Below are 15508 nucleotides of genomic sequence, written 5' to 3' on the forward strand. Positions count from 1 at the left end.
CATTCATCTGACAGCAGCATTTAAATGCCCCGACTGATGTTCGGGGATTTTACAGTGCCCCCCACGATAAGATAGTGGGTTGCCTTGGCAGCCGGGAGCCTTCTGAAATGCCCCAGGGCTTGATAGATTGCCTGTAAGATCATGGTATAATGTAATGCTATGGAGTTCCATCATACTGTAGGAGTCATCAAACCATCACAAGTTCTTGTCTCCTCTGGAGACTAAAAAAAATGTAAAAATAATTTTTAAAAGGTTTTGTTGTTTTCTTGAGCCCCCTCCATGTTTTTCATTTTTTCACTGCTTCTTTCAGTTGTGTGATATCCATGCTCAGCTCTGACAGTATCAGCCATCGTGTTCTTTGGCGGACGGGTCTTCTTTTGCCACTGATCTGTCCAAGTATTATAGATTTTTCTAACGACTCTGCTTGCATTACATGGCCAAAATATGTGAGTCTGAGTCTGGCCATCTTGCCCTTCAGTGATATATCAGGTCTTATACGAATCAGGACTTCTCTGCTTGTTACTCTCGCTGTCCAGGGTATACGCAGCAGCTTTCACCAGCACCACAGCTCAAGCGCATCAATCCTTCTTCCGTCAGCTTTTTTCGCAGTCCAGCTTTCACATCGATACATGGCTTTGGGGAAACCGGTGGTTTGCACTATCCTGCTTTTAGTTGCTATACTGATATCCCAACTTTTGCAGATTTTGTCCAAGTTTAGCATTGCGCTTTACCACAATGCTATCCTTCGTTTTATCTCTGGCATAGATTCTCCAGCCTGGTCAATCTTCGAACCAAGGAAGATGAAGTGTAACATGCATTCTCTTGCCGATTGTCGATTTAAAAGTTTTACTAATTATTTTAAAAAAAAGGTAATAAAAGTTTTTAAAAGTAACCCTCTAGCTTCTCATTAATGATGTACCACGACATGCACCTTCAGAGAAGTCCAGCATAAGTGTATGCCAGAAGGCTGCCATAGATTCTTCAGAGCTAAGAAAACAAACGAAATGGTGGCAAGATGGCAAAGCACTAATGCAATAAGGCCTCCCAAGGATTTTTGGCAAAATTACAATCTGTGGGAGTAAGAATAAGAAAGTATGCTCATATCCAAAGCCTGTGCAGCTTAGGACGTCATACTGCAGACTTTTAAAGAGCACAAACAGAACAAACAGAAATTGTATAGTCCAATGAAAATAAATACATACGCAATTAAGACCCACCCCCTTGGATGACTGGGTTGTTACACAAATTAGGTACCACCAACACAGAAGGATGCTGTTAGAGACTGATGGTCACTTGGGGTAGAGTCACATATAAGCACTGGGATCGTGCTATTTTGTGGACTTGGAGAGGTGAATGCCGCATGGCAAACACTCTGCCTTCTGCTGTGGGTAATCAACAGGGCCAAGAACAGCCAGTATACAGTTGGTCCATGTCAAATTAATTCCAACAGTCCAGGTAGCAACTGAACTGTTGGGATTAACAGTCACAACAGAGCAAGAGGATGGCGAGCAAGTGCCCATGTGTAGGAGAAGAATGATGACAGACCACACTAGATTCATGATGGACAACCTGATGAGAAGCACGCAGGAGTATGGGGAGTCTCTCTCTCTGCAATAGTGTTTGGTGAGCCAAAGTCCAGGAGGATTAAAGCAGTAGTCATGGGTTCTAGAGGGCCATAATGTAGGATAGTGGTCAATAGAGGAGAGTTTTCTGCTGTGGAGTGGCCTGATTATGCTCCACCTGAAAGACCTTGTTAAAAAGAGATGGGGGTTTGTCAGAAATAGCTTCTGAACTCCTTGGCCCATGGCTCCCAACTTGACTATAGAGAGGCTCTGCACCTGAAGAGATGGACTATGTACTACAAGGGAAGAGACATATTATTCTTAAGTGGGCACCTCTGCCGTATATTTGTGTGCTTGAGTGGTAATCTCCATTATTAACAGTCATAATGGAGATCTCACTATAACATTTTTGCCAGCTACGACATATGACCTACACTTGTGTGGAAAACATACATCTAAGATCGACCATCATATAAAATTCAGAGCATGGAAACACTTACTGTACCTCTTTCTGTCTTATGAGAAATGCATCAATGAAACTTCTTTGGTCATTTTCATCCAAGTTCCTCAGATGTTCTGCAAACATTCTGCTAATAAAATCATAAAATTCTCCCACATTTTTCAGAATTGTTTTGTGACTAACGAGGAAATACTCGAGGAACGGGAACATGTTATAGAGCTGTGGAATAATCAGAAGTAAATAGCAGTAAGTAAGAACTATTTCTTCCCTTCCAGGTAAGAACACCAACTTGCTCTTCATAAGAGATAATATACATCTGTAACTCTTTAACCGATTTTGTATTCTACAGTGGTGCCATTTAACACACAGTATAATGTATTGAAAAATTTAAAAACTTTTTTTTATCAGGTGGAATGGGAAGAAAGTTCTGCAAATTTTTTTTTTTTTTTTTGGGGGGGGGGGCGGTTAATTTTTTTGTTTTTGTTTTTAATATGTTCACCTTACGATATAAACGACCTATTAGCTTTATTCTGCAGGTTTGCTCAGTCACAGTAATATCAAATTTATATAGTTTTTTCAATATTTTACTGCTTTTACATGACAACCTTTTAAGAAATTGATTTGTGCCCCCATCATGTTCTGATACCCATAACATTTATTTTCTTGTCAATGGGGGTTTATGTGGGATTGTTTTTTTAGGGGCAAACCTTAGTTTTATTGATACCAATTTGGGGTAAATACAACATTGTGAATTTGTGATCATTCATTATTCTATTTTCTTGTGAGGTGAAATGACCAGAAAGAAGCAATTCAGCATTTTCTTTTCCTTTTGCAGTCTTGCATAAGAACACACATTGAGATTTGATCACTATAAAGATATTTTAAAAATTCACTGATGCAGAATCTTGGACTTAAAAAACAAAACAAAAATGATGCTTACATTTGGATATTAACCTAGAGGTGTTATAAAATGCAGTACACAACATCATTATGGAAATCTTTTCATTGATTCTCTGAAATATGCAGTAAATCACTCTGAATCATTGCAAATATTGAACCTTAAAAATTGGTCCTGTCAACTGTAACCATCATTATTGTAAAGAAATATACAGAATATGACATCAATGATCTTACCGAAACCATTGGACTCCCCAAAAGTCTAATATTCTCATTTGTCAGGTCTAGCAGTCTTCTAAATTGTGGATCATCATACTCCATTCGATGCCCAAGTAAAATTGACACAATTATATTTGCCACAGCAGCATTCAAGATCATAGTGCTCTCAAATGGCTTCCCTAAAGAGACAGTAATGAATACAGAAACATTAATAATAGTTATATAGTATATTGTATGTGTTATAGGATATTACATTAAAAAAAAAATACAAATTGACCTACAAAAAAGAAGGCCTTATATGTGTATAGAAGAGCAAAAATAATGGCTTTTGGGAATGGAGAGTTGGAAAAACTCAGAAAATACCCTCTGTGATGTAGTAAAGTTTAACTTGAGACTTTAACACTTTAAGAAAAAGTTCTGTGCCACAGTTTATTTCTCATTTCAACTGATTTTTTTGGGTTAAGAAAGCAATAGATTTTCAATGACTTTAAGCAGCCCTCCGATCCAGAAACAAAGATGGCCTCACCAGCTTCTCTAACTACCTGATGCACACGGTTCATCATTAGTCTAAGACACTACACCTGCTTTAATTAATCAGTCCGAGCAGCATGTAGTGTCTTAGACTACCAACCTATACTTATGCACAGTGTGCATCAGGTAGTTAGAGGAGCGGTTTGGCCATCTTTATTTCTCCAGGACTGGAGGGTTGTTGTAAAGTAGGATAGCTTGCAAGTTACGACACTCAAGTTTAACTTTGCTACATTTGTAGGCTGCATCCTTAAGGGCTTGTCACGGACTAGAAAAACAAAACAGCACTACACTTGAGCATGAGTTGTATCTAGTGCTGTGGCTAAATTCCATTGATTTGAATTGGCTGACCTATGCCATGCAACCCATTGGCACCCGCAGCCATGGTTTTTTGATCCTTGACAGTCATTTTAAGCATCTATTGTCATGGAATTCAGTTTTTAAAAGTATTAGAATCTGCATACTGTACCTTTAAATGATGCAATATGTTTAGCTAAGTGGGCACATTCATCTGTGATTTTCTCTTCTATGGTACTTTTTCCCATGCCGAAATCCCGTAATGTGGTTATTGTAAATCTTCTCATAACCTTCCAATTTTCACCGTGTGAAGTAACAATTCCTGAAATATTAAAAATACTACTATTTTTAAAGTGCACTGAAGACAAATTCTCTTTAGGAGTTTTTAGAGACTTATGGCCATTTTTTTACGGGACAATCATTATTCAGAATAGTTCGGATTCCATCAGGAATGTAAACGATAATTGCCCTGTGTAAACACATGCAGAGACTGAATGAGAATCGCTCAGTCATATAGTATCGGCATGCAGAAAACTGATGAACAACGTGCTGCTCAGTGTACACAGTAGTCATTCACTTTGACTATTTGTTACTGTTAAAGGAGGCAGGGGTGGGGGGTAGCGTTTCTCGGCCCGCTCTGCCTCCACTACAGCAGCGCTGTGAGTGATGCCAACGATACTCACTGCTGTGTAACAGTTGAAAAGTTTGCAAATGCCTAAAAATGTGTGTTTTGTACCATTTTTCCCAGTTTGCCATTTCTTAAAAGTGGAATAGTTGTGAAACGCTTTCTGCCCATTGGGACATGGAAGGTGCCTAAGATTTGCGCCACATAAGGATTAGGAGCTTAGCAGCAGAAATCAGGAACGTTGGTAGGTTTTTGTTAAAGGGGTGCAGATAGGCGGAAGGTTTTCACAGATTGACTGTGGGGAATTTGATGTGAGTTGAGCATATTTTGTTGATATGTTCTACTATTTGTTACCATTAAGGCGTAATCATAAGGCATTCCCATAAGATGTGTAGCCAAGAGCCGCTATTAAGGCCATGAAGCCAACATCAGTATGAGGTTGTAGGTTTTAATTTAGCTAGGCTAGCAGGCCTCTTATACCATCTCGTAAGAAGTTCATAGGAATTTTCCTGGATTTGAACACATCTACTAATCTGGGGGAGGTGGTAAATATTTTGACCGTGTCTTCTCTAGAGAATGTGCTCATCAAGAATCTCTGACATTCCCTAACGCACCATGGTTTATTGGGAGGGGAATTTAGTAACAAGCCTTTATAAAGTCTTGATATCAGTTTATGTGAGTGGGGTGGGAGGGACACGTATGTTTCAAATGTTCCAGAAAAGTGAGTGGACATTTTTGTATGAATGTCTCAGTTTGGTCAGGGGTGTCTAATTTTATATCTTTAAGCATCTTATAAACTGTTAAGGATTTTAAATTATTCCAAATTTTAGGTACTTTAAAGGGTTTATTCTGGGGAGGCTGAAGTCATAGTATAAAGCTTGTGTAGGTCTGCCTTATAAATTCCCTGAAGAGTCATTATTGTTCCACTGGTAATAGGGCTAAGTAAGTGTTTATAAATAAACCATAATAAATACTGGTGTTCGGGTGTCAGAAGCGACTCTTCTAGGTTTACTGTGGGGGTATCTATTGAGGTATTTACTAACAAGAGCCACCTAGCAAGGTGATTTGCTTGGTAGTAGTGGTGAATGAATGGAAGACCAAATCCTCCTTGTGTTTCTTTTTTTTTATTAGGTAGGAGTGGGCTATTCTTGGTTTCAGGAACATTTGTCCATACTGAAGAGGTAGCTTCACAAAAGTATCTGAGGGATGTAAGGCATTAGTTAGAAAGAGGCTTGAGCTGCTGGTCAAACATGGACTGTATATTTCTATTTGTTCTTGGGTGATTTCGTGGAGTGTGTTCTAGTCCTCCAGTTGAGGGCAGGTCAGGAATTTATTACTGGGCTGAATGGGAAGCCATGATGGAATGCTAAATTTCTCCCATTCTCTCTGCAGATCTTCTGGCGATCAAATGGTAATCTGTTGTCAGTCTTTGGAAGTTGCAAGGCCAAATGGAAAGAAGCATCATACAGGCAATTTTTGGGCGTGGAGAGCATATGTTAGAGGTTTTAAAATGTGCCGTTTAGCCAGCATACTCAGGGCTAAGTCTTGGAAAAGAAAGATTCTTTTTCTCTAGAAGAGAATTCCTTGACATTCTCTTGCCGCCTTTAGAATAGATGCTGTGTCAACGAAGCTTAAAAGGCCACAGATAACGTCATGGAGGTTCGGAGACAGTTGGCTTAGGGTGTGGTGCTCTACGGATTCGCACAATGACAATTGGCAGGGTTTTTTTTTATATTTGCACATTGTAACTTCTGTGTTTTGACTTTCACCAAATCACTCTCCTTTCCTTTTTGATTTTTCATTATAACTCTTAGTGAGCAGTCCCAAACAGGTGACCATACAATAATAAGTGACCATACAATTATAAGAAACCTGTTTGGCACCTACATCATTTGTAATAACACAACTTTTTAGAGCATATCTGACATTGAGGCTGTGTTGGTTCATGTATGTTTTGTGCTCCATAATACATGTGTAGTCCTCCATGCTAGAGTATTAACAAAACCAAACTTACTGACCCATTTCATTGTCCATATTCTTAAATATTTTAAGCACTCCTCTTTCTCCAAACTCTTCAGCGTTATTGACAAGAGCATCTTTCACAGTCTCATATCCGGCTAAGACCACCATTTCTTTCATACCCATCCGGACACTAAACACCGGGCCGTATTTCTTTGCAAGCTAAAATACAATATTGGTAAATAACATATCATGATATAAACATTATGGACTTACCCTAGTATGTCTATATGATAGCATACATCAATGTCTTGTCTTATGTTTGTACTGTGATCATATTCCAGTAAAGTAAGATGTCAATGGCCATGGTTGGGAGTGCTGCCTTTCGGCATCAGGGTGCTGGGTTTGAATATATACAATGGAGCTCATAGCTTCACCCTGTCTTAGTGTGTTTTCTCAACGTTTTTGAGTTTCCACCAACACACCAAACTATGTTCAGGTTAACTAGCTTTGGGCTCACTAGAAATACTAAAAGATCATTGTGAACCATATTGGATGTGGACTAATACGAGTGAACACATTTTCTATGAAGTTAGAGCTATAGATCTAGCAATCGTGGTGCATGATGATAACTCTGTTTACAGGATGTTAATACATTGTAGTTGAGATATCAAAACACAATAAATGCCAAGTTAGTGTGACTATCCTTGGTAGACAAGATAGAGAAGAAAAACACGTCACCAATCAGAGATGTTACCTGTGATCACTGGAGGGAAATGCACCGTACTCACTATCACTGTATATTGCTGGTATCTGACTGTTACATGGTAACTGAATTGTTTAGAAATACTTTAGAGCTGAGCTGCTGTATCCAAGCCAGTCTGGTTGTAAAGGTTGTCTTATAGAATATGTACATATGCATTTTTAGGTGAGTGCCAGTTCTGAGTTTTGCTATGAGGCCCATGAGCTCTAGGTGAGTCTCTGATTATAGTAGGTCATAAGTAGTCCCTGAACTGCCCATACATTGTTATAAAGGTGTCAGCAGCTATTGCCCCAAAATGAGGGCAGGGGTAATTGTGACTAATGCCTTGTTATGGGACCCGGGCCTGCTGGCAACATAATATGAGAGCCATTGGCAGTTAGCACTTTAGTACAAGGCACCCTAGATCATATCACCACAATATAAAAAGGCGACAGTCAGTTTTCAGTTTATTCATATACAGGGTGGAGCGCGGTAATTTGCTAATTTGGGAGTGAAATAAAAAAATAATGAACTTGTAAAAACTTTATTTTATATTTTATTTACATTGAACAGTAGTGGAAATTAAAAATTAGGTGGTTTTAAATATTGTATCTGGCAAATGTTGACCTTCGCTATCCACACACTGCTGCATACGTTTTCGGAAGTTCTCATGCACTCTTTCAAGCATGTCGACTGGTATTCTGGCAATCTCAGCGTCAATATTGTTCCTTAGGTCTTCCAGGGTGTTGGGACGGTTGCAATACACCTCAGACTTCAGGTAACCCCAAAGGAAAAAATCGCATGGGGCTAAGTCTGGTGAGCGTGCCGGCCAGTTAAGATCACCCCTCAGAGAGATAAGCCGTTCAGGAAACGTTTGCCTCAAAAAATTCCTGGTAACTCTCGCTGTGTGTGCAGTGGCACCATCTTGTTGAAACCCTGTATCCTCTAATTGCATTGCCTCGAGTGCTGGCTGGAAAAAATCCTGCAGCATAGTTAAGTAACGTTCGGAATTCACAGTTGCCGGAAAAAAGTAAGGGCCAATGATGCCTACTCGTGATAAGGCGCACCACACAGTGCCGCGGTCCGAATGCAGAGGTCTCTGGTGAACTTCTCTGGGGTTTGTATCGCTCCAGTACCGCATGTTTGGTTTGTTTACACACCCACTGAGGTGAAAATGTGCCTCATCAGAAAAGAACACAATTGCGTCACAAGGTATGGTTGCAAACATGTCTTTACAAGATGTTCGTCGTGTAACATAATCCCGTGCTGACAATTGTTGGACCGCGCACATTTTATACGGGTGAAAATTCAGTTCACTATGAAGAATCCGGTGGAGACAACGTCTTGAAATGCCAAGAGCAAGTGCTTGCTTCCGAGCAGAGCGTTTCGGAGATTGCAATACTGCTGCTCTAACTCGTTCGATGTTTTGTGGTGTTGTAACACTTCTCGCAGGTCCTCTTCGTACAGATGACACATTCCCTGCTGTTCTGAATGCATTTACCCAATTTATAACTGATTGCCGTCCAGGAACACGTCCGCGTGGGGGAACAGCGAATCGCAAACGAAAAGCATGTTGCATTGCAATGATCGAGTGGTTATTTGAAAAATACGCTTCAACACAAAATGAACGCTCCTCACGTGTCCACTGCATGATGGCAACTGAAAAGCAGCTGCAGACCAACTTCCCGTCAGCCACTATAAGCAACGCCCACTCTCCCCTCTCTTCGACCAACAGCGCTGCCACAACCTGCAACTCAAAAAAGCAACACCCTGGAAGACCTAAGGAACAATATTGACGCTGAGATTGCCAGAATACCAGTCGACATGCTTGAAAGAGTGCATGAGAACTTCCGAAAACGTATGCAGCAGTGTGTGGATAGCGAAGGTCAACATTTGCCAGATACAATATTTAAAACCACATAATTTGTAATTTCCACTACTGCTTAATGTAAATAAAATATAAAATAAAGTTTTTACAAGTTCATTATTTTTTTATTTCACTCCCAAATTAGCAAATTACCGCGCTCCACCCTGTATTGCCAGGTGTAATAACATAGATAAAATCACGTGCCGTGCTAAGCCGTGGCCTAAAAATAACACATGTGGTATTTTTTGGTGGAAAAGGTGGCAACCGTAGTCATGTTATACTACCAGTGTTCTGACATGCGATATGCTTTACTAATACTGTCTAAAAGTTAGCCAGTGTAAACTTAAGTTAAACAGTCATAACCCGATAAGGACCAATCACTGTACAGGAGTGGGATAAAAGCTTCTGCAATGTAGCAGTAGCAGGTCAGGCTTTCAACTGTTATTTACAGCTGAAGACCCAGAGGAGGAGGCAGAAAAACTTTTTAACTGCTTCTGCCTTCTCTCTTGCAGGTTACATAGTGCTGAATGAGCGCTATGTAGTGAACAGAGAAAGCAAAGTATCGTTTCTGCTATTCGACCCCAGACTAGCTCTGCCAGTTACTACTATATTACTACAGGGGGATGTTTTCCCCTGTAACTGGGGTTTCTATGGAAAAGTGTGAAATTACAAAAATAAGACAATGTGAATGACCCCCACAGGCTTTATATGATGTCATTGGGGGCATAGATGTATTGGGAAATGGAATTTGAGCCTGTGCTTCAGTTTCTTATGCATATAGATTCTAAGTTGACCCAATATCTCAGCTCTAAATGCGTAAGATACACCCTGTTGACCACTATTTTTAATATGAAGAACTAAATCATTGAAGGTGTTATCTACTGGTGCTGGACGTCACGTGTCTTCGATTTAATAAGTTACTGGGTACTGCTTCTTCTAGACACTGTCTTTATTTGGGCCATGTATTTGGCTTCTGCTAGAGAGGAGAAAATCTTTAAACCATTAACTTGGTTATTATTTTGCTAACAGTGGTTTTCTATTATGCTTCTGTATTTATCACCTTTAACCCTTTCCAATCAAATTTGTATCCTGGTTTTCCTAAGGGGCTTACTCTTTTTCTTCCGATATACAATGGCGCTATATGCTGGCTAAAGCCAGTACTGCATGAGGTGACATGTTGGATAGGCTCCGACAGCAGAGAAGCTGGCAATATACAGTAAGAGAACCCAGACAGATGTCTTCCAACATTGGAGCTGTACAGCCTTAAATCATAATGTCTTCAGAGGTCAGACAGTGGATTGGAAAGGGTTAAGTCCATAAGGGTTAAAATGTTGCAACACGGAATAAGTATTTCTGCTTTCATGGTCTCATATGCAATACATGTGACACATGGATGAGTGAATAAATCTTCCGCAGTGCCACCTATTGAAAGGCAGCATTCCTTCAAGTCAAAGTCAGACTTTTTATACAAGCCTTGTTACAATGACTGGGAATTAAAAGCAAAGCCAGACTCCATGTACATACAGCTGTTTCAGGGTTATTGCCCTTCATCTGTGTACAGTAGGAGTCTGGCTTTGCTAGTGAGAGGCGTGCTGCCTTTCAATAGGTGACACTGTGGAGGATTTATTCCATCTCCCATATTTGCATATTACCCAGAGGAGCGTGCGTGGCCATTTGAGTCTCCTCACTTAGTTTATAGTATATAGTTGCTCTCCCTAAGGAGAAAAGAGCGTTTCTGACATGGATGAGTGTATTTCTGTGTTTGGTACTACGGTAAAGGGGCAGAAACAGTCCAGTGAGGGGTACACCAAGCCACATTCCCACAACCAGCACTAATGAAAGAAAGCACCACTTTACATAAAGGGTATACTATGGTAATGTTTCTAAGCATTCTTCACTCAAGTGCCCTTTAATGAAAACATATGTATGGTCACCAATTAGAATAAAAAGAGAAGCCGTGACAATTGATGCCAATCATTGGTTAATGCGGAGGATCAACTTTAAAATGAGGATCACCAATATAGATTTTCCCAACCACTACACGATGCTCCAAATACTCCACTTAACACCTGCATACCGTACTCAATTAATGCTGGCATAGAGTTTTCCGGTAATGTCACCATTCAGTACTCAGTGCCACCATGAAATGCACTTGTTATGCTATTACACATAGTTCATTTAATAACACCAGTTAGAGTTAAACTAATTCTACCACTCAGTCAATATTTTGCTTAGTATTCAAATAATGCTGGCGCTTAAAGGGGTTTTAGCAGAATAAAAAGTTTTCCACAGTATGGAGGATAACTTGCTGATCGTTGGGGTGCTGAGACCCCTGCCGATCTTGAGAATGTGACTGCCATGCCCAGCTCTCTTGGTGTTGCTTCTTCCCCAGCAGTGACAACACTCTGAATGTAGTGCTGCCCGAAAATGCGCGGTCAGCTCTCCATTGATTTCAATGGGAGTGATGGAAATACTGAGCCAACACACAAAGGACCACTACAGATAACTCAATACCCCTATTCAGTGGGCAGCTCTCACTGATATTTTTTATACACTAGGCCCGGCGGCTTAAGTTGTGAGTGTTAAGCTCTACTCTGGTCCCCCATTGTCTAATGTGACCATCATATTGGACTGGAATTCAGCTTTTCTATTCTTTCCCATGAGATGCTCAATATGACTCAAAGGAACATATAGAGAAAAATTCCTGTCTAAACATAACAGCTTATAAGACTCATAGAGTCAGAGACGTATTTACAGAAGGATGATCTCTAAAGCGCATTTCATGCATATACCAGGTTTACCTCTATATAAGTCTCTTGTGGCTTCTTTAAGTTCAGAAGATGTAAATTCCCAATCAGCGGCCAACATCTGGGTCCAGGAGGATAATTTGTGACATGATTTTTATTCCAATTCTTTAAGACACTTAGGATATATAAAAAAGCCAAAACCAGCACAAAATAAGAAGCTAAAGAAAATCCCAAATCCATAATGGTGACCGGAGCCGTTACTGGTGAAGAAATCTGGCAGCTGAGAGAAAAAGAGCTGAGAGTTTATAGAACTCTTCGTCTCCACCTTCATCTCAGGTATGTTTTAACTAAATGCTAAGTGGAGAATTATTATTGACTGTTCCTGGTGAATCTTTATATTGAGATAACACTCACTGCGCTACATAGAAGAAAAAGTCTTCCGCGCTCGTGTGGATCAGACCGGCAGAAATCATTCTTCTGGATGTCCGTAAACATCAAACTTTTATTAAAACACTGAGCGACGCTCAGAGTTGTTCTAAGATCATGCTTGTTAGGACAGGACATCAGGGGTGTAACTATAGAGGGTGCAGGGGAGGCGGTTGCACCCGGGCCCAGAAGCCTTAGGGGCCCATAAGGCCTCTCTTCTCCATATAAGGAACCCAGTACTATGAGTTAAGCATTATAGTTGGGGGCCCTGTTACAAGTTTTGCATCGAGGCCCGGGAGCTTCAAGTTACGCCTCTGCAGGACATAATGTTTTTTCCACTACACAAGAATAAGGAAAGGTGAATAATAAAAAGTTTTAATATGGCCAGTGGTAAATAAAAAAAACTTAAATGAAGTTTAACAAAATAAACAACAAAAAAACATACTAATATCATAATTGCGAAAGTAACTCTGTCTGTTTGATACCTTTTCACGGCTAAACCACTGAAGAGATTTTAATTAAATTTGGCAGGGAGATAGCTTGCATCGTTAGGCAGGACATAGGCTATGTTTTATCCCAATATTTTAGAAAGTTATTTAGGGAATGCGAAAAGACAGATTTTTTTGGTGTTGCGCAGGCGCACCTCTGCTCCGCCGCCGTGCAACGAAGCAGAGGGGAAGGAGGTGCACATCATAAGCTATGCCTACACAAACATAGACTTCACAAACGAAAAGTAAGACTTATCAGCCTGTAGTTTCCAGGTTCACTTTTTACACCCTTTTTGAATATATGAATCCCATTTGCAATGCACCAATCCAGTGGAAGAGACCCTGTCACTATAGAGTCCTTAAAAATAAGAATGGTTTGTCTATCACATTACTTAATTCCCTTGGAATCCTCAGTTGTATGCATCAGGAACGAACACTGTCTCTATTTTAATCTCTTTAAGGCAGCTTTGCACTGCTTCCTGTTTTAGACTGACAATATTTTAGGGACACGGTCTTCCAATATGTAGTGGCCAAGTGCATTGCATCATTTCCTATCTGCATATAAAATTCCCCAGAGTAGCACTGTGCGACCTATAGATCTTCTTATGCTTACTGGTACTCCCCGCAAGGAGAAACAGTACCCCTCCCGGATAGAGCTTCTACTGATTTTTATGGATCACATGCATCATTTAATGCAGCCAGATCGTGGCACTACTGAGGGCCTTCTAGCAACAGGAGATACCTCACAAAGAAGCTACAGAGTCCCTGGGAGCAGGGGAGAAGGTGAGCCCGCCTCAGAAACGGGCCGAAGCCCCGATATTTGCTGCATAGAGCTACCTGGGAGGTAGTCAGGGAGTGAGAGGCCCTAATAAAAGCCCTCCAGGGCTCACAGCAGAGAGGGCTCACCACAAAAGGCGCCCCTTTGCCAAAGCACGGGTTGAGACCAGCTAGGGGGTGAGAGGTCATTGTCATAGCCCCTCCAGGGATCACAGCAGAGGAGGCTCACCACAGGGGAATGAAAACCTTTTTTTTTTCTTTCTCTTCTTCAGCTGCAGTTATCATTTCTAACACAAGAGGGCACAACACACACAACAGAGTGGTGGCATGTTGCATAATAAAACATTGGAGGGGCGTATCTCTTAAGAAACGACTTGTGGAAAACCCTATGGACCTTCCACGAGTCCGGCAGGGCTAACTCATATGCCATGGGGTTAATGACTCTGGTGACTGAAAACGGTCCCATGAACTGAAGAGCTAGCTTTAGTGAGGGTACCTTTAATTTCAAATTCCTAGAAGACAGATACACCAACTGACCCACGGCAAATTGTTCTAAAACTGTACGTAGGCTCATGCTCCTTCCCTGCATCACCAACCGCGAATGCTCCAGGTTACTACGGACCTTGCCCCACACCTCTTGCAAGTTCTGCACGAGCTTGTAGGGGAACTAGACAGAAAAACAGGGGTGGCGCCCATAGTTGCAGAAGAAAGGTGAAACACCCGATGCAGAACTAATGTGATTGTTTATTTCAAACTCTGCCAGGGCCAAATAGTCAACCCAAAGATTCTGCTGGTCACTTACATACATTCTGAGATATTGCACAAGCTCCTGGTTTATACGTTTGGTCTGCCCATTAGTTTCGGGGTGAAAGGCAGAGAGAAGGACAACCTGATTCCCAGGCACTTGCAGAAGGTCTGCCAGAACCAGGCAACGAATTGCACTCTTCAGTCAAATACGTTGTCTATCGGAACACAATGAAGATGCACAATCTCCTTGATAAATATGATGGCTAATTCTGGTGCTGAGGGAAGCTTCTTCAATGGTATAAAATGGCCCATCTGAGAACCTGTCAACCACCACCAGAATAACTGAACAGCCTTGAGACACGGGTAAATCCGTAATAAAGTCCATCGACAGATGGGACCACGGTGTATCTGGAACCGGAAGAGGAAAAAGCGGCCTCTCAGGCCGTCTACGTACACTCTTCCCGGGTACAAGTGGCATATGACCTAAGAAACTCCTTAACATCTCAAGACATCTGCATCCACCAATACAACCGGGCACACAGTTCCAATGTACCTCGGACCCCTGGATGACCAGCCAAGACAGACGAATGGACCTCCTCCAGCACAAGGAGATGCAGTGCACTGGGAACGAACAACCTCCCTTCCGGGAGGTCCTCGGGAACCGCCTGTTAGGCCGCCAGGAGTTGAGTGGAGAAGTCAGATGTCAGAGCTGCAACCACAACACCCAGAGGCAAAATACTCTCCGTCTGGGAATCGCCCACCTCAGGGACCCCAAAACTGTGCGACAAGGCATCTGCCTTCACATGCTTAGATCCAGTCACATAAGTAACAACAAAATTGGAATGTGTGAAAAACAGAGCCCAGGGTGCCTGTCGGGCGTTAAGGCACTTAGCGGACTCCAAAAAAACCAAGTTCTTATGGTCCGTAAGAACTGTAATAGGGTCACGGGCCCCCTCCAGGAAGTGTCTCCATTCTTTGAGGGCCCATTTTATAGCTAACAATTCCCTATTACCAATATCGTAATTGCGCTTGGCCAAGTTAAGTTTCTTAGAGAAAAAAGCACAAGGTTAGAGACCGGCCTGAGGATTCCTGGGAGAGAACCGTCCCTACTCCGTGTTCCAAGGCATTAACCTCAATGATGAATGGGCGGTTAAGATCAGGTTGAAC

The 15508-nt window shown here is 41.4% G+C and overlaps 1 protein-coding gene across 1 annotated transcript in view; it reads right to left on the reverse strand.

Moving 5' to 3' along the window:
* LOC136616190 (cytochrome P450 2K6-like) overlaps positions 1-14168 on the reverse strand; it is a 35063-nt gene extending 20895 nt beyond the window's left edge. Inside the window, exons 1-6 of the mRNA XM_066594206.1 lie at positions 13939-14168; positions 11958-12183; positions 6607-6769; positions 4136-4285; positions 3157-3317; positions 2068-2241 (exon numbers count right to left, since the gene is read on the reverse strand). Coding sequence (XP_066450303.1) covers positions 2068-2241; positions 3157-3317; positions 4136-4285; positions 6607-6769; positions 11958-12183; positions 13939-14168 — 1104 coding nt within the window. The remainder of the gene's footprint in view (positions 1-2067; positions 2242-3156; positions 3318-4135; positions 4286-6606; positions 6770-11957; positions 12184-13938) is intronic.
* Positions 14169-15508: the final 1340 nt, after the last annotated feature.

Source organism: Eleutherodactylus coqui, chromosome 1 (assembly GCF_035609145.1).
Source record: "Eleutherodactylus coqui strain aEleCoq1 chromosome 1, aEleCoq1.hap1, whole genome shotgun sequence".
Lineage (NCBI taxonomy): Eukaryota > Metazoa > Chordata > Amphibia > Anura > Eleutherodactylidae > Eleutherodactylus > Eleutherodactylus coqui.